This window comes from Triplophysa dalaica, chromosome 2, assembly GCF_015846415.1.
Source record: "Triplophysa dalaica isolate WHDGS20190420 chromosome 2, ASM1584641v1, whole genome shotgun sequence".
Classification (NCBI taxonomy): domain Eukaryota; kingdom Metazoa; phylum Chordata; class Actinopteri; order Cypriniformes; family Nemacheilidae; genus Triplophysa; species Triplophysa dalaica.
The window spans coordinates 15389589-15408056 of NC_079543.1; the positions used below are offsets into that span (position 1 = coordinate 15389589).

General features: G+C 40.6%; 1 protein-coding gene across 1 annotated transcript in view; it reads left to right on the forward strand.

The window, feature by feature from the left end:
* Positions 1-18468, forward strand: part of vps8 (VPS8 subunit of CORVET complex) — a 219927-nt gene that overhangs the window by 88679 nt on the left and 112780 nt on the right. The window contains exon 20 of the mRNA XM_056731464.1: positions 1290-1336. Coding sequence (XP_056587442.1) covers positions 1290-1336 — 47 coding nt within the window. The remainder of the gene's footprint in view (positions 1-1289; positions 1337-18468) is intronic.

Genomic DNA, 18468 nt, shown 5'->3' on the forward strand with positions numbered 1-18468 from the left:
GCCAATGTGTGTTAGACACTGCCGAAGGTCTTAAGCAACACCTACACGCTTTCCTGTAGCTCAGTGGTATGAGCATTGCGTTAACAATGCAAGGTTGTGGGTTTGATCCCAGGGGATTGCATATGCCCAAGTATGAATGTATAAGATAATCAAATGTAAATCGCTTTGGATAAAAGTGTCTGCCAAATGCATAAAATGTAAATGTACACCTGCTAGAGAAATAATGTCAAAATTGGGCCATGACAGTCAATCTGAAAAAAATATATATATGATTTTCCAGGAAAAAGCCAGATTACATGACAATAGATACACATTCACTCTGGGAAACACTACAATTATCTCGGCCTAAAAATCAGTGCGTCAGGAGGTTTTGGTCTGGCAGTGAATGCATTGAAAGAGAAGCTAGAAGAGCGGTTTACGCCATCAAAGGCAAATTCACCCAAACAGATATTCCAGTTAAAGTCTGGTATAAAATCTTTGATAGTGTTATTATATCAATAGCATTAAATGGCTGCAAGGTTAGGGGTTCACAGTGTCAGACATATTACTCCAAATGGGATAAACACCCCATAGAATCCCTGCATGGTGAATTCTGTAAAAACCTTTTAATGAGTACCTAGCATATGTTTTTTTAGGTCCTACTTTGGTTCATGGACTGTCCAACAACAAGTTTATGTACATACAATGTGTAAAAACCCTATAATGTCGTAATAATAGGCAGTTATTCGTACCTTACTTCTTGACTGACTCTCAAATGATTCGTTCCGCGATTCATCCATCTAGGCCCCGCCTACCCGTTAACCTTGTGTCATGTGATGGGTCAGATGGTGTAGACTGTTGTTATTGCTCAAACGCTTTCATCATTTGTCGCAAATGGAACCACCCTACCATCATTATAGGATTACGGTTTACATCCACCAACTATGATTAGGCATAGATCATGTTCCATGAAGATATTTTGTACATTTCCTACAAATATATGAAAACTTTATTTTTGCGAGTCAATGGCGTGCCACAGTGACCCTAATTTACAACTTCAAAGGCAATTTTGCACTCTCAGATACCTGAGTTTTAAACGGTTGCTTCTCATCCAGATATGTTCCTAGTCTAACAACTACATCAATAGACATCTTATTTATTCAGCTTTCAGATCATGTAAAAAATCTCAATTATGAAAATTAAACCATAAGACTGGTTTTGTTGTCCAGGGTCACATTTATGTTCCCAATAAACATTAACTAGGGAAATACCTTCTCTCATCTCTGTGTCCCTTATGTTTTTTTCTGTAGGACATGGTCCCAGTCATGGTGGATTACTGTATACTTTTGCAGAGAATGTGAGTGTATATTATGCATATTCTTTCTGACCCATTTTAATGTGCAATTTCAATAGTGTTTTTCAATTGATAATTGACATAAATGATTTTTGTTTACATGCTAACATATTGTCAAATTATCAACAAAACAAATGAAAAAAGACCCATAACAAACCAATTTCAACAGCACTTCATTTCACTTTTAAATGTTAACCTATAAATGCATTTGATAATAAATCTACTGGCCACGTAGTGTATCAGTTTTTCAAAAGTTTTCAAATCATTAAATGGGAGATGGAGTGATGCCTTTCATAAGATATACCCCATCCAAAAGTCCCTGCTTCCATACTATGAATCATGAACAGCATCTCTCGAAACCTCAGAATGCAAAAAAACACATCTTCTGCTTCGGCAGAGTTTGTGATCCTTTGTGGTCCTATCTTGTGATGTAATTTCAAATCTTTATTATGTTCTATATATAAAAAGTTGATTTACACACAATAGAAGCGAGGCACATGAAAACATTTTTTGAAATAACTAAACGGTCTGTTACGATTGTGGCAGGGTAAGAGATTTGACGGACACAAGTCAGCTGGTGTAACAACCCCGAAGGGGGAATTTATTAACAAACTGTAGTAGTTCACACAATTGAAGGTTTGACACCCGCTGAACATGTCCTTTGGAACACAGCCGACTGGTGCTCCAAGTAAGTCCCGTCTTTAAGTTCGTTCACTCGCTTGAATCTGTAGAGGGAAACAGAAAACAAGTTAATCCTTGCTTCTCGAGCGAGCCCCGAGTGAGCTGTGTGAGCTCCTTTTATGCCTGGCAGTAATCGGGAACAGGTGTGGGCGATTAGCTGCCGGCCTGTTCTCCAGGTGACGCTGATCTGGGACCTGTACCCGTGCCACATTCCACCCCCCCAGCGTCAACCTGGTACACCGGTGGTTCTTGTGGATATTCTGGGATGTTAGTAGGGGTGGGAGGGAATGTTTGCCTGACAGACCTGCCCAACCGCACCACATCCGAGATAGACCATCCGCGTTGCCGTTTGAAGCCCCAGCCCGATGTCGTACCGTGAAGTGGAAATCCTGGAGCGCGAGGAACCAACGGGTCACCCGAGCGTTGGTGTCTTTCGCCCGGGCCATCCACTGTAATGGAGAGTGGTCTGTGACCAATGTGAAGCTTCGGCCCAGTAGATAATAGCGCAGCTCCAGGACTGCCCACTTCACGGCTAGGGCTTCCTTCTCGACTGCCGCATACTTGGTCTCGGCGGGTGTCAGCTTACGGCTTATGAACGTGACCGGATGTTCCTCTTCTCCATGGACCTGGAACAACACTGCTCCCAATCCGGTGTCGGAGGCGTCGGTCTGTAGGACAAACGGGCAGTTGAAGTCCGGGGCGTATAGGACTGGCGAAGAGGTGAGGGCCTGCTTCAACAACCTAAAGGCCTTTTCCATCTCGGCCGCCCAGGTCAGGACCTCTGGTTGCCCTTTTCTAGTCAGGTCTGTCAGGGGGCTGGCTATCGAAGAGAAATGGGGAATAAAACAACGATAGTAGTCCGCCAACCCGAGAAATGCACGTACCTGGGACTTGGTAGTAGTGTCGTGCCGCCGTCCGTACCGCTTAGTTTTTTTTATCCTGGGGTTTTATAAGACCCCGACCTATCTGGTACCCCAGGTATTTGGCCTCTGTCAGCCCCTGGTGGCACTTCTTGGGGTTGGCTGTGAGTCCAGCCCGACGTAGCTCGTCCAGCACCCTCTGGAGCCGACTTACCGAGCCCTACCGAGGCGATCCGGCAGCTCATCCACCCGCGGCATAGGATACCCGTCGAAGGAGGACACTTCATTGAGCTTCCTATAATCATTACAGAACCTCAGGGTGCCGTCTGGTTTCGGGACCATCACGATCGGGCTGGACTACGGGCTACGTGATGGTTCGATGACTCCCATTTGAAGCATCCGTTGCACCTCCTCTTCGATAGCCTGCCGACGGGCTTCGGGTACACGGTGGGGTCGTTGCCGTACGATGGTTCCGGATCCCGTTCGGATCTCGTGTTGTATTACGTTGGACCTACCCGGGTGCTCCGTGAACACATCCTTATACTGTCGGACCAAGGTTTCTAACTCCGTCTTCTGGGCCGCTGACAGCTGTTCTCCTAGACCCACAATTGGTCCGGCTTCCTGGGCATACGCTGCCAATTGTTCTGGCGGGGCAATCCACCTCTTCAGCAGGTTAATGTGGTAGACCTTTTCCTCCTTCCTCCGTCCTGGCTGTCGTAGGCGGTACGTGACTGGTCCTACCTTTTCAATAACCGAATACGGGCCTTGCCAGGTCGCCAGAAACTTCGAGGTGGCTGTGGGCACAAGGACCAGTACCCACTCACCGGGACGAAATTCCCGTGCTTGTGCTGGTCGGTCATATACCCTCTGTTGGGCACGTTGGGCCTCTACCATGTGTTCTCCCACCATGGGCATCACTTTGTCTATACGTTCCCTCATTTCCCGGACGTGCTCGTCAATCGTTCGGTGGGGTGCGGGTTGCTGCTCCCACGCTTCCCGAGCGACATCTAGTAGACCTCGTGGTTGGCGCCCGAACAGCAACTCGAAAGGTGTGAAACCCGTTGACGCCTGAGGAACCTCACGTATCCCGAACAGCACATACGGAAGTAAAAGATCCCAGTCCCGTCCGTCTTCCACTATGACTCGTCTCAGCATCCGCTTGAGAGTCTGGTTAAACTGTTCTACCAAGCCGTCCGTTTGTGGATGATATACAGAGGTGCGGAGTTGCTTGATGCGAAAAAGCTGACAGAGGTTGCTCATTAACGTAGAGGCACAGCAGTGCTGGCTCCTGAGTTTTGCAGAGCTCATTTGGAGGTCACCTAGATCCCAGAGAGTCAGCTCCAAATAGCTTGATACCTGGTGCTTCTCCAAAGTTGTATGACCATCATCTCTCCAGGGGTTCCACACAGGGCTCTAGGTCGCACATGCGACCTTATTTTTCAATGGTGCGACTTAAAATTATCAGAGGTCGCACCGGTGCGACCAGCCGATCGAAGGAAAAAAAGTCTCCTCAATTATGAAAGTCTTCCTGTGATTCAACAACAGACACGCATTAGGCACATATCGTGTTCTAAACCAATCAATGATAGTAAACGGCGGAACTCCCCTCTGATTGGCCATGGTCCAGACATTACTGCACGTGTTTGTACCAAAGGTCGCGTTTACTGAAAATTCTCTGACATTGACAGATTTTTTACCCGTGACGAAAAAATCTGAAGGCCGTCCGTCATTTTGGCGGATTACAATGAGGGCAATTTGTAAATCCCCTTTTCCCTTCAGCGTGATATGCTCCCGAAGCGACCTGCGTGCTTTCACCTTTCATCGGTACTGACTAGACATATGTGATGCGATCTGGGAAAACCCGTCGGATGTCGCGCTGGGACTCGGGAAAGACAGTTGACCTATCAAAGTAAACCAAATAACATGAAGAATGAAGGAGTATCAATGCACATTTCCCGCCAGTCCTGTGTAAACTATGTCACGCAAAGTTGTTTTATACCATGTTTTCGTGAGATGACAGAGCTTTCAGTCTGCATCACCAGGAGTTATAACCGCTCCGCTTCTCACCCGAGCCGGACCGCGATCGCAAAACATACAAGAGATGATCAAAAGTCAAGACACAACGCACATGATAAACAACGTAAAACTTGCTTCACTGCTTATTAGTTGTTGTCCGTAATGTTTGTTAGTTTCCTTGTGTAGTGATAATGGCAGAGGCTTGTTCTTTAAATGTGCGCCCCACCATTTTCCTTACTTTCGTTTTATTCAAACGGTTTTGTACAGTATTTTTATAGACTTCAACAATATGATTTTTTTAAAAAAAAATTTATTAGAGTAAGTCTCTCACCATTGGAAAGTGACTTTTACTTGTGATTCTGGACTGTTGTGCTTTTAATTTCATCACTGAACTTTAAACACGATTTACTCCAAATTCCGTTCCTAAAAATCATAGCGATTCAGCCAACATCAGCTATAACTTTTGTTACATACACGAGATATGATCAAAATGAAAAGTGATTTGGAATGGGCTTGAATATGGTAACAAAAACTCTAACGCCAGTACAGCGTGATGACGTCACGAACATACAAATGACCACGCTCTTGTGAAGCAGATGTATGTGCTGGACGGGGAAATGCATTTAAAATTATTGTTTGTTGATTTAATAAATTTTTATATCAAACTTTTTGTTCATTCTTTCATTTCTGTGCAAAATGCAGACACATTTCTACATATTGTTGGTTAGGGACTGCTTAATGTACATTGCCATAGATTAACCCATTGGATGTCTTTGTTATATAAAATGAGAAGATATAACAACAGTTCAAAAGAGCAATGTTAATAAATACATATTTATTCTGAATACAATATAAAACAGACACACTGATGATTAAAGATGTCTGTACAGGCGTACATGTTCAGCCAAAATCTCTTCAAAGCTTTCATGTTGACTGCGGCGCCGCAGTTTTCGAGTCACAAAAAAAGTTGTGCACGGTGCCACGCAAAATGAGCTCGCACTCACTCAAAGCGAACTCCGCGAACACCACGATGACGTCATATTTGGCGCGGCAACCCAGGCGAACTAGCGACTGCGTCGAGTATAACCAGCCCTTAATGCCGTCAGTTAATCAGAGTGGATGTAACAGTGGATGATGAGAGAAGATGAAAAGAAAAATTCAAAAAAAAAAAATTGTATAATGTTAAGTTAAGGCCTGATCCGTCTGAACATCATAAGCAATGCTCTAACACGGAGCCTTCCACCCCTGGTCCAATTATCTTGAGATCTTTTAAGCTTAAATTTCACTTCACTGAAGCACTTTAAGCACCAACACTTTTTCAGTAAATTACCTTTCTTGTAGATTTGTGCTTCAAATAAAGAACTTAATGTTGAACAGTTTGTAAGATAAACATTTACAAGTAAATTTTGCCTATATGGACATAAAAAAAAAGTGAACTGGTAAAATCAGGTAAATGTTAAATGCGTTTAATGTGATGCCGTCTAAAATTTGGGTGCACCTGACTTTTGTGGTGATGCACCTAAGAAAAAAAGTAAGGCGCACCAGTGCAACCAGTGCAAAAAGATAGTCTAGAGCCCTGCCACAGGCCCTTTTGCTATCAGTAAGCCGTTAAAAGAACATTAGACCTAATCCCCCATCTACTGCTATGCAGATGACACACAACTACACTTTTACATTTCAGCCTGACGATCCAACTGTTTCTGCACGTATCTCTGCATGCCTGAGAGACATTTCTATATAAATATTTCAGCTTAACCTTGCAAAGAAAAAACTGCTTGTGGTCTCTGCTGAATGGACTATTGCAATGCTCTACTGGCTGGACTCCCAGCTTGCAAAACTAAACCTCTACAGAGGATCCACAGTGTAGTGGCAAGAGACGTCTTCAATGAGCCGAAGCGGTTACATTGACTCCCTATAGTCGCTCGCATCAAATTCAAAGCTCTACCCTTGGCCTACAAATGCACCACTGGTTCGGCACCCCATTACCTTCACTCGCTAATTCAAACTAATGTACCCTCTAGATCCCTGCGCTCTGCTAACAAACAACGTTTGCTGGTGCCATCTCAAAAAGGGTAAAAATCAATGATGCGCTCAACAGGCAGTTTGATTAATTTTTTCCGTTGGAGAGAACGCTGGCGCATTTTGGCTTCCTTTTCTTAACTTTTTAAAAAAACTGTTTTACCCTGTTTAAGTTTCGGCTTGTATGGCTTGCTGTCTGGGACGATGTCTTACTATGCTCTTTTTGCCCTTTGTTTTTTTGTGCTGCACAATAGCAGTGGGCCTGGATTTTAGTCTGTTGTGTTCTCCGGCCAGGCACCTGTTCATTGAGTCTGTTTACAGGTCTTGAATTTTACCAGACACTTTGGACTGAAATTCTCGGGCATTTGTCTAGGAGCGGGACCCATAACGGTGCATGCCTTGGATTTCATCTTGACAATTCTATGCTGACTTATTTGCCTTTCGTTCTCTGCGTCTGCCTTCTACTGTTGATTGGCCTTTGTGGAGAGTGGGTTTCTGAACAACCGGTTTACACCATGATAGGGTACTCTCTGTCTGAACTACTTTCACTGAAACATCACTCGTCTTTTTTAAATCCTCCAATGTAAATATGTACATTGGGGATCACAGCAGAACTTTTAAACCACTGGAAATGAAATTAAAGTACTATGTTGTCGTTTCGAGCATTCTGACATTTATCAAAATACCAATCGTGGTGTTTGCCATATGAACCTATTGAAGCGGTTTTAGTTCCATGTTAACATAATGATGAGCTTAGCTCACCAAATGTGATTCTCCACCAGATCAATCAAGATAAAATCCATGAAATTTGTAATTTAAAACATCAATTTCACACAGTTTAAGTGACCCAGTGTATGTGAGTGTTGAACAAAGAAAACCCATCACAAGTGAATATGGGTTCTTATTAAACTCTACTCTACATGGTGCAACATAACGATCGCTAACTAAAGACAATATATTAAACACAAACATGCTATGGAGCAGAGGGAGAGAGAGAGACCAAGAGAAAGAGAGCGAGATAGCGAGAGAGACAGTTAAAACATTACTAAACACCAATAAAATCATCTTTAACAAAGAGGCACATTCTGTGTATAGAAACGAATACTTGCAAGCTCTGTGCTGGAAAATTATATCCGGTATGCGCTTGGAGAAAGAAATCTTCAATTGTTTCCGAAATGCAGTCTATCTTTAATAAGTTTCGGGGCTCGCGATCTGCGGCATGGCGCAGACAGGTGTGCGAGGCAGTAAAAGTCCAATGTTCCTTCTTTCCCCCCAGTGGGGCTAAGACTGTCTCCGAAGAGATGCCACAAACCAGTTTCAGGTGAGGGCAGTTGGAGAGGAAAAACAAAGCACGTTTTCAGAGCACTGTTGATATTTAAGCTCATGAGAGGGCATGCCCACCTAAGTTTGAATCGTTCCACTATAAAGTTAGGCAGGGAAGACGTTTTTTATCCACTCAAGAGCTAATTTGCATCTGTACAACATCCTAGAAACTTTACAAAATACCACAAGTATTACTGAAGAGACATTCACCAAGGTACTGTACCTTTAAGGGAGGGAGGAGTTAGTTTTGTTGTTGTGATCTGGTTGTAGATGTGCGTGGTTGTTTTGACCTCGACGCATCTTGGTCTCTTGTCTCCTCACTTATTGTACTCCACAAGTCCACGTTATTTCATAAAGAGTAAAAAGTGTTCTCTGGTCACACAACATAAATCAAACAGTAGGAAATCAAGAGACAAACATGTCATGATTCTTTTGGATGTACGAATACAAGCAAAGCTTGAATCAAACATGCAAATTTACCAGTTAGAGACGATTTAAAATGGCATGAGCACCAAAATATAACAGGGATATTTACATATATTTATAGAAAAGGACAGTTTATTGTAATTTTGTCAGAGAAGTTTCTCTGGTTCTACTATAGGTCTTAAGTTCTTCGAGGTGGAAGCTTGCTTTGAAGGTTAGGAGTGGTAAATATCCCATGGAGAAACAAAAGGCTATCAACACTTTCGGGTGGAGAACCAACCTAAATCCAGGCCCCCTGGAGCCAGGTTTGGCTCTGGTCTTTTGTTGATGTTATCTAGAAACCAAGACAAAAGAGAGTGTGGGGGTTAATGGCTCTTCCTTCAATGTTCCAAACACAAGTTCCAACACTAAGTCTGTGCCAGGCACTACACTATGTTTTCCACAAGTATCCACCAAGCATTCTCAACCTCCTGTTCAGATTGCCCGCGAATATCCCCATTCGCATAGCGAAGAAATGGACCGTCCAATTAGAATCAAGCATTTTACGTCACACACAGGATCAGAAAGCAATTGTGAGAGAATGGATGTTGAGTTGTTACTGCCGTTGGAGTGAGAACAGACAGAACTTTTGGAAAAAGTTCACAGCGACTACAAAAACCAGGACAAAGAATAAGTTATTTGGCATAATTTGAGGTGGCATTCAAATATTAAAGTATAAATAATATACATAAACTAATATATATAAATAATCTTTCATATTAAAACAATTCACATGTTATGTTGTAGTATGCGATATTACAAATATATTGGCGGTTATCAAATACATTCAGTTTCTTCAAATTTCTTTATTTATTATACATATATTAAACTCCCTGTGCTCTTCTGTCTTCTCTGGAATAGGGTGAACCCAATATCGTCTTTTTCTCTTCCTTTGCTCAGGCAAAAAACAAGATACTCATCTTCGCTACTGCTGGAGAAATCCATTTCTAGTTCTGCTGTTGTTACTAGGTAAAGCAAACATTACCACATTCGTTTCGTCGTTATGAAAACTTGGTTCGTCAGGTATTCGTTTTGCTCTTTCGCATCTACCGCAATCTGAATGGACCTTTAATGTACGATCATTAATCATAAAGACGTCTTTTCTTTATGACATCATCACGGATGGGAAACTTTGTTTTTAGTATTCCTGAAACGTAGCACCAACAAAACAATTTTTAAATCGCAATCTGTGTACTCCACCAGGTTTTGCATTTATTAATATACCCAAAGCAAATGGCAAAGGGGTTCCCATTGTGGTTGTTTACAGAACTAGTGTCTCCGTTACTGAAATTGCTGTTCCCTGTGTTACATTATTTGAGAGCATTGTATTTAAAGTAAGAGGTGTTTCTCATGTTCTTATCTTGTTTATCTAACGTCTGCCGAAACTGAACCCTGTCTTCTTTGATTAACTTACAGAACTACTTGCATTTGTTAATTCTCTCTGTGCATCTATGATTCTTATTGGGGATATTAATATCCATGTTGATAATCGCATTCATACTGTGAGTTTCATGGAGACATTAGACTGTTTCAACTTGATTCAACATATCAACTTTCCAACTCATAGCAAAGGTCATATACTGGACTTGGTGCGTATGGCTGGTGCTGCTATTAATCAGCTTGAGGGCAAAGATTTGTGCATTAGTGACAGTAAACAGTTGAGCTTTAATCTTTCTGTTACAAATTAATTTTAGAAATCTTAAAGGGGAGAATTCATGAAAATTGGTATTTTTCTGTTTAGGTGCTATAATCGGTTCCCTGGTTTATCTACTAACCCTGAAAATGTGAAAAAGGACAACACAGTAACTTTGGATGTTATGCATTTCTCTGAAATCATGTGAAAAAATCAGCGCTCTGTGTGACGTAGGTGAGGGATCTCATTGTGATAGCACCGCCCCTTAATCGGCTCGTTCCCACCCACAGCGCACCATTTTGTTTTTCGCAGGTGACAGGAGTGCATCGGTTCTACACCATGGTGAAAGTTTGTGCCAAACATGCAAACTGTTCTGTAGAGATGGTGGTCTAGTGGGTTAAACCACTGACTGGTAAATCAAAGGTTGCTGGTTCAATACCAGCAGCCAGCACCAGTGTGTCCTTGAGCAAGACACTTTACTCCATGTTGCTCCAGGGGGATTGTCCCTGTAATAAGTGCACTGTAAGTCGCTTTGGATAAAAGCGTCTGCCAAATGACCAAATGTAAATTTAAATGTAAATGTTCTGTCGTTGGGTGAACAGACCAACACAGAACACTGTTACCAGCCTCACAGGAGACAAGAGATTAATGTATTTATTTAGTGATCAATGTAAATCCCCCACACTGAACGAGACAAAGCGGAAAAAACAGACATTGTAAGTTCCGGTGTTGTAAGACCTCAGGGACCTGTGGTAACTTAAAAGTTGATAAAACGTCCCTATGACACGTTTGTCCGTTGACTTTTAGAAAGCAATGTGTTTGACTTCTAAACACACAACTGGATTGTCCTGTTTAACTTTCATTTTTCAATTTCACAGAAATTGCAATACGTTTGTCTTGAGAACCTTCACTTACAGAAAGCAGTGTGTATGGTTAGTAAACATGCAACATGTTTTGTTATTTCACTCGTGAAACCCTGTGACGCGATTCCGTGTCTCACTCCTAAAATTGGTCGTGACCGGACCAACAGGGACAGCACCACTTTCAAAATAACCCAGAGGGAAACGTGTGCTTATAGAAATCAATATGTTTGGTGTTCAAAGACAAGACACAGTAGTTTCTAATGCGCTTTGTGACCCTTCTTTCTTGGGTTGGCTACTTTCACTTGTAGAAAGCTGTGTGTGTGGTGTAGGATCTGGCCGGACCAAAGGTGACCATTTGGGCATCGTAAAACACCATGACCTCTCAGCAAGAGTCTAACCGGCGCCAGCAAGTTTGATCCAATTGCCCTCTCTTAAACCATCCATCATTTGATTTGGATAGATTCCAACACACTCTCCTGGACTTCAAAGGAGTCCCAACGAGGAGGATGGAGTGCTCCCCCGAACAAGGACATCAGATATTTCGAGAGCGAATTTGTCAAATGGTTTTATTCCTCTTGAAACTTCTTTCTCCTTAACCACAAAAGAATGGTCTAAATGGGTATACACCTATATCTCCACATTGTCGTACCAACATCAGGTCAATGTACTTATAATCCTGGCATGTTTTATATCTAAATGTTTCTCTCTTCATTCCTTAAAAGATGGTGTATAGCACAGTAATGTGTTTTATACCATACTCCATTTATCGTATTCTAAGAGTATTACAGCCCCAAAGTAGAGGTTACCATAATTGCAAATTAGCTAACGTGCAGGACAAAGAAACTGGATTTCTGTGTTTCGCGCACTCCCTTTCGAACCACCTCCTGAGACCTGTCTCTCTCTCTTTGGAGACAGTTTCTTCCGGCAGTTTACTTCGGCTAAACTCATTTGTACTTTGTCAGCCAATCCGGCTGTATGAAAGGATCCGACGGATCGAAACCATAAGGACTCTGAAAAGCCCTTTTCCACGGGCACAAGACCTAGTCCAAGCACACTCAAAGGAAACCAATGCAAGTATAGAAACTATATTCTAAACAGCTGCGTTTAAGCCGTAACCCCTTTTAACAAGGAGATTGTCCTCGATGGTTCATGCAGATGTGAATAGCTGTTTGTTATACTGCCACCCTTTTGTTTGTTAATCTCTTACCTTTCTTTACTGCTTATATGTTTCATGTGTCATTTGTCTTAGCGTTTTATGTGCTAGTTAGTTACATTTACATTTAGTTCAACCTACCGCAAACTCTTTTAAAACAGTTTTACTCAGCGGTCATAGAGTCTGTTCTCTGCACATCCATCACTGTCTGGTTTGGCTCAGCCACAAAGTCAGACCTCAGAAGACTACAGAGGACGGTTCGGACTGCTGAGAAGATCATTGGTGCTCCCCTGCCCACCCTCCAAGAACTGTATACATCCAGAGTGAGGAAAAGGGCTCAGAAAATCACCCTGGACCTCTCACATCCAAGCCATCATCTCTTCACAATGCTGCCGTCTGGTCGGCGCTACTGAGCACCGAAACAAACAGACACAAAAATAGCTTCTTCCCTCAGGCCATCTACCTCTTGAACAGTTAATTTATTTTTAAAAAAGATTCTTGCGTGCAAGACTTCTTATGTGCAATTAACACTTTGCAAATAACAAAGTGCAATCTTCAATATCCTTCAGATAATACACTATCTATTTTTTATACAACTTTTTCTGTAAATTATATTTCATCTTGCTGTATATAACGCATACCTTTTACTGAAATAGTCTATTCTATTTTTTACTTGTACATATTTACATACACACATAACTGTACTCTATATAGCTTTACTCTTATGTTTACTGTATTGTATTTCTTAATTTTTATACCCATAGGCCCTTATGTAAATCATCTGTGTAACTGTTTTTTGTATTGTTTGATGGTCTCTGTGTTGTTGCTTACTGGATGCTCCTGTCACCAAAACAAATTCCTTGTATGTGCAAACATACTTGGCAATAAAGCTCTTTCTGATTCTGATTCTGATTTAGTCGCTTAGCATACGCTTTTATCCAAAGAGTTAGGGAACAACAAGCGATATGTCATACAGGAGCCATAATACATTAGGTGCCAAAACAAAGTTACTGGTTTCAACAAAAGCTAGACCACAACCTGTATAGAGAAAGGGTTAGTGTTTTTTTTAGTTATGTTTCCCCTTTTAGTATAGTCAATAAACCCGCATTTGTTATGTACACTCGAATTGTTGCTGTTTTTTCTTTATCACATATTAACATCACTTAAACTGCTTCATTTCGTAATAATTTCTAGAGCGGTACTGTACTACAGTAAGAGTGTTATGTTTCCAAGGCCAGGAAAGTAATATTTCTAAGATTTGATATACGATCTGCTGATCACTTGGTGGACGAGTGAATTTAGTTTGTCGCTATTATTAGGTCTGCTGAATCCGATAAGGTGTATAAAATAGGTATAGTTAATCACCATTAATTCTACGTATTTTACTGTGATCAAACTAATAGTTCCCGAAAATACGCGATCAGTTTGTCATGGGTGTTTTCACGTATAGAAAACCTGAAGCCTTTGTTAGGAGTCTGTTCACTTATAGAAAACAATGTGTTTGGTGTTTAATGACAATACCTTGTTACTCATTTACTTTATGCAACCCTTCCTTCTTATTTTGTCATTGGAAGCACAGGCTCACAGCCCTGGCTGTGGGCGAAGAATAGCAGCTCATTTGCACATACAGACACACACACACACCAAAACAGCGCTTTTCTCATCGCGTGCAAAACTGGGCAACTAGAGCATGGTATAATAAAAGATCTCTGGTGTATTTTGAGCTGAAACTTCAAAGACACATTCTGTGGACCCCACTGATTTATATTACATTTGAGTAAAAGTGGAACAAAATCTTCCCTATAAAACCATTGATCTCAACCAGTTTTCAAGTATGATCAATGATATTCCCACAATTAATTAGGTTGACCATTTTAACTTCTCTTTATCATCAAATATCTATCAACATTTTCTGCCCCTTAAGAAATAATGTGTTGTCTTATTCACAAGATCATCACCTTGGTGATGCGAAGGACTCTCAAAGGACTCTCAAAGCTAAAAACAGGCAGTTTGAACAGCAATATACTAAATCACCTCTTACTGTCCATAAACTCATGTATGACGGGCACCAAATGTGTTCTCTAGTTTTTAAATGGTTACTACTGACTAGATTTTTTTAACTTATTACAACAATGAATTAATCTACATGTATTTTGGATACAATACCAACTTTTGTTCTTAAAGAGTGTCTGTCATATAGCCGTCCCCTCATTTTGAACATTGTCAACACCTCCCTTATTACTGAATCTTTCCCCCAATCCTTCAAGGTTGCTGCCATACCTCTTACCTATCAAACTATAGGCCCATACCTAATCTTCCCTTTTTTAGCAAAGTTTCTGGAACGTTTGGTTGTCACAACTTTACTCTCACTTGTCCTTGAACATGCTTTTAGAACCTTTTCAATCTGGCTTTCAATCAGGGCATAGTACTGAGACTGGCTTGGTTCAAGTTATGAACCATCTCCTTTTCTCTCTGGTGCCTTTACGATCTTGGTACTGTTAGATTTTAGCGGTGCCTTTGATGTGATGTCTCACTCAATATTAATTGATAGAATGGAGACCAGACCTGGGTTTCAGTAACGGTGTCAGCTCTGGTACAGTGCTGGAGTGGTTCAAATCTTGCATTACTGATTGTTCCCAGTTTGTTGTTTTCGGTAACTGCAAATCTGAGATAGGAGAGTTTGTTATGTTATGTTCCTCAGGTCTTTTCTAGGCCCTCTAAGCTTTAGTATTTACATGCTTCCTCTTGGGCAGATTATTAGGAAGCATAGTTTATGGTTTCACTTTTATGCCGATGAGGCCCAGATCTACATTAGCACAAAAACTAATGTAACAGATATCACAACAACACTTTTGGACTGTTTGCAGGAAACTAAACTATGGATGTGCCACAATTTTCTCAAATTACAATGGTAGGAAATCAGAGGTACTTCTTGTTGGCACTCCAGCAGCTGTTTGTAATGGTGGAGATTTTAAATTGCATTTTGATAATTCCATAATATTTCCATTCTCGAAATGTTGAAATCGAAACACTTGATTCACATTTTAAGAGCATTTCAAAGGAATTCTTGGATTCTTTCATTTCATTCATGATTATTTTTATTATTGTCTTTATTGATGTTTTGTTGTTGTATTTCTTAATAGTTGATGCATTTACTTGTTGTAGCGGTTTGGGTGCAAGAAAAGCGCATTATAAATTAAAATGCATCATCATTCTCTGGACCTGCTCCACGATTATGGATTGATCTGCCTGTTTGCTAACAGATTCTGTAACCATCTTTAAAAATCATCTAAAAACAAATCTCTTCCAATTTTGGAAAAAACATGCTAAGACCTTTCCAATTATATATCAGAAAGTGGATCAGCAAGTGACGCCACCCCCATAAAGGGATATGTGTGACATCCAATTGGCCACGATTGGTGGCATTCCAAAATTTGATTCGCTACTGATGGTGTTTGAAATCTGATTTCACCTCTTGTTGAAAAAAAGTGTTTATTTTGACATTTTTTGCAGCGCCGTTGCATAAAAGAATGTGCTGATGCAAGTGTCATTATTTAGCCCTTGGTTTAGGGTTCCTGACCAACTTTACATTGTGTAATTGAAAGTAGGCTCCATTAGCAGATTATTAATTAGATAATTAGAGTGTTTGGTTCCTAGCCTTCATTGCTTACATCAGGGTTGGAAATTAACAGAGGCTTTGGAGAAATGACACCAAGGTGAACAAAATGTCATCCAATTGCAAGATAAAAGGTATTCAAAATATTCCGCTGTATAATAAACCTGACTACGTCAGTCGCGATCTAAAAAATGTAAAATGAGAGAATGACAATTACAGCTTTACTTTTTGATCTGCTACTGTATTGAACATTACAAGCAATCACAGTTTATCACAGAATATACGCAAAATATATAATGTACTGTATATTGAAAAAAACCTCCCACGTATCGCAAAAAAGTTTTCACTCTTGCATAGTGTTTTTCAGGCAATACTATAGAGGCGTATTTCGCAATGGAAACACATTTTGTCATGTTTACTAGTCACGAAATTGTCACATGACCATTCATGGTGTGTTTTGACTAAACTCAACTCAGCAGCTGTACATGAGACCGGGAGCATTTCTTTCAGTAGTTTTGTAGGTATAGGGTCTAGCACGCATGTTGTTGATTTGGATGCTCTAATGATTTTAGAGAGTTCATCGTGATCTACTGTAAAAAAATAATTGCAATTTCTCCTTAGGGATGCTGTAGTTAGTTTGTTCAGCGGGTTTCACTTCTGGTTGCTTTATAATTTTTTCTCTAATATCTTGGATTTTACTATTGTAGTTCATAAATTCATCACTGTTATGCTGATAATCAGAAACTGAAGTCGCTGACGACTTATTTTTTGTTAATTTAGCCACGGTGTTGAATAAAAACCTAGGGTTGTGATGTTTTTCTTTTATTAGTGATGAAAAGTAGGCGGATCTAGACGTTTTTATGGCATTCCTGTATTTTCGAGGACTATCCTTCCATGCTATACAAAATACCTCTAAATTAGTTTTCTTAAAGTTCCGCTCCATTTTATGGGACGCTTTCTTTATAGCCTGAGTGTGTTCATTATACGACGGTGTTGGGCTGCCATTTTTTATCTTTTTTAAACGCAGAGGAGCAACTGTGTCTAATGTTTCCGAGAAGGTAGAGTTAAAATTTTCAATAGTAATGTCAAGATCGTCATCGTTTTTACTCATTCTAGATATTTGAGACAATTCAGGCAGATTGTCGAGAAACGCATCTTTGGTAGTCATCTTTGAAGTAATCGTTCTACCATATTTGTAACAAGGTGTTTGATTTGCAGCCGTAGGCCAGTGAAGCATACATAATATCAGATAATGATCCGAAATGTCTTAACTCTGCTGAACGATTTTAACATCGTCCACATTTATAGCGTAAAATAGCATAAAATCTAACGTATGATTACGAAGGTGAGTGGGTCCTGACACATGTTGACTAACGCCCATGGAGTTAAGATTGTCTTTGAAAGACATTCCCAAGGCATCTGTATCATTATCTACATGGATGTTAAAGTCACCAACGACAAGGACTCTATCTGCGGCCAGTACTAGTTCTGATAAGAACCCACCAAATTCTTTAATAAAATCTGTGTGGTACCCTGGAGACCTATATACAATAGCTAGAATAAATTTAAAAAATGTTTTTTCCTTGGTATTAGGTGTTAATACGTGAAGTACCATGACTTCAAAAGAGTTGTATTTAAAATTATACTTCGGAGAGGTGATAAAATAATTGTGAAGTGCAGCGACACCTCCCCCTCTACCTTTTAGACGAGGCTCGTGTTTATAGTAGTGGTGGGCCGTTAACGCAGTGAGACTCTTATCGCGCGATAAAAAAAATGTCGCCGTTAATCTATAACATATAAATCACTCGCGCTTGATGCGCCATTCGCGTTTGGTCTGAACACTACATAAGGTTACTGTGAAATTACCGCATTAAATTTGACGTGCTAACATGGATGTAGCTATGAAGCCGCCGGGTTTGCTTCAGGGAATATTAATTTTTAAGAAGCTTCCCAATAGAAACATCGACAAGACTAAGGTTGTTTGCACCTTGTGCAATGCGGAATTGGTTTAAAAAAAACACTTTCTCTCAACAGGTAGTGGTCTAGCTTTAGTTGAAACCAGTAACTTTGTATTGAGATCTAATGTATTATGGCTCCTGTATGACATATCGCTTGTTGCTCCCTCACTCTTTGTAAGTCGCTTTGGATAAAAGCGTCTGCTAAATGACTAAATGTAAATGTACTGTAGGAGCTCTTCCAGTCTCAAGTACCACCTAAACGCAAAGCATCTCTTAGCTAATGCGGAAGTAAACACAAGTTCATCTTATTGAACATAATTTAATTTTCATCACCAATTATCATAGTAGAACAGCTTTCTCAAGCAGTTTGTGATGCATTTTGGAAACAGGAGATGAGCCCCTGGTCTAATGCGCCACCTGGTTTGAGAAACCCGTTCTCAAAGACTTACTTTTTGTCATTATTTGGGTAGCACACATATTCTGAATGCCTTCGGCAGAATTCAAATGAGCCATATTAATCTAGATTAATCTTGGAATTAATCTAGATTAAA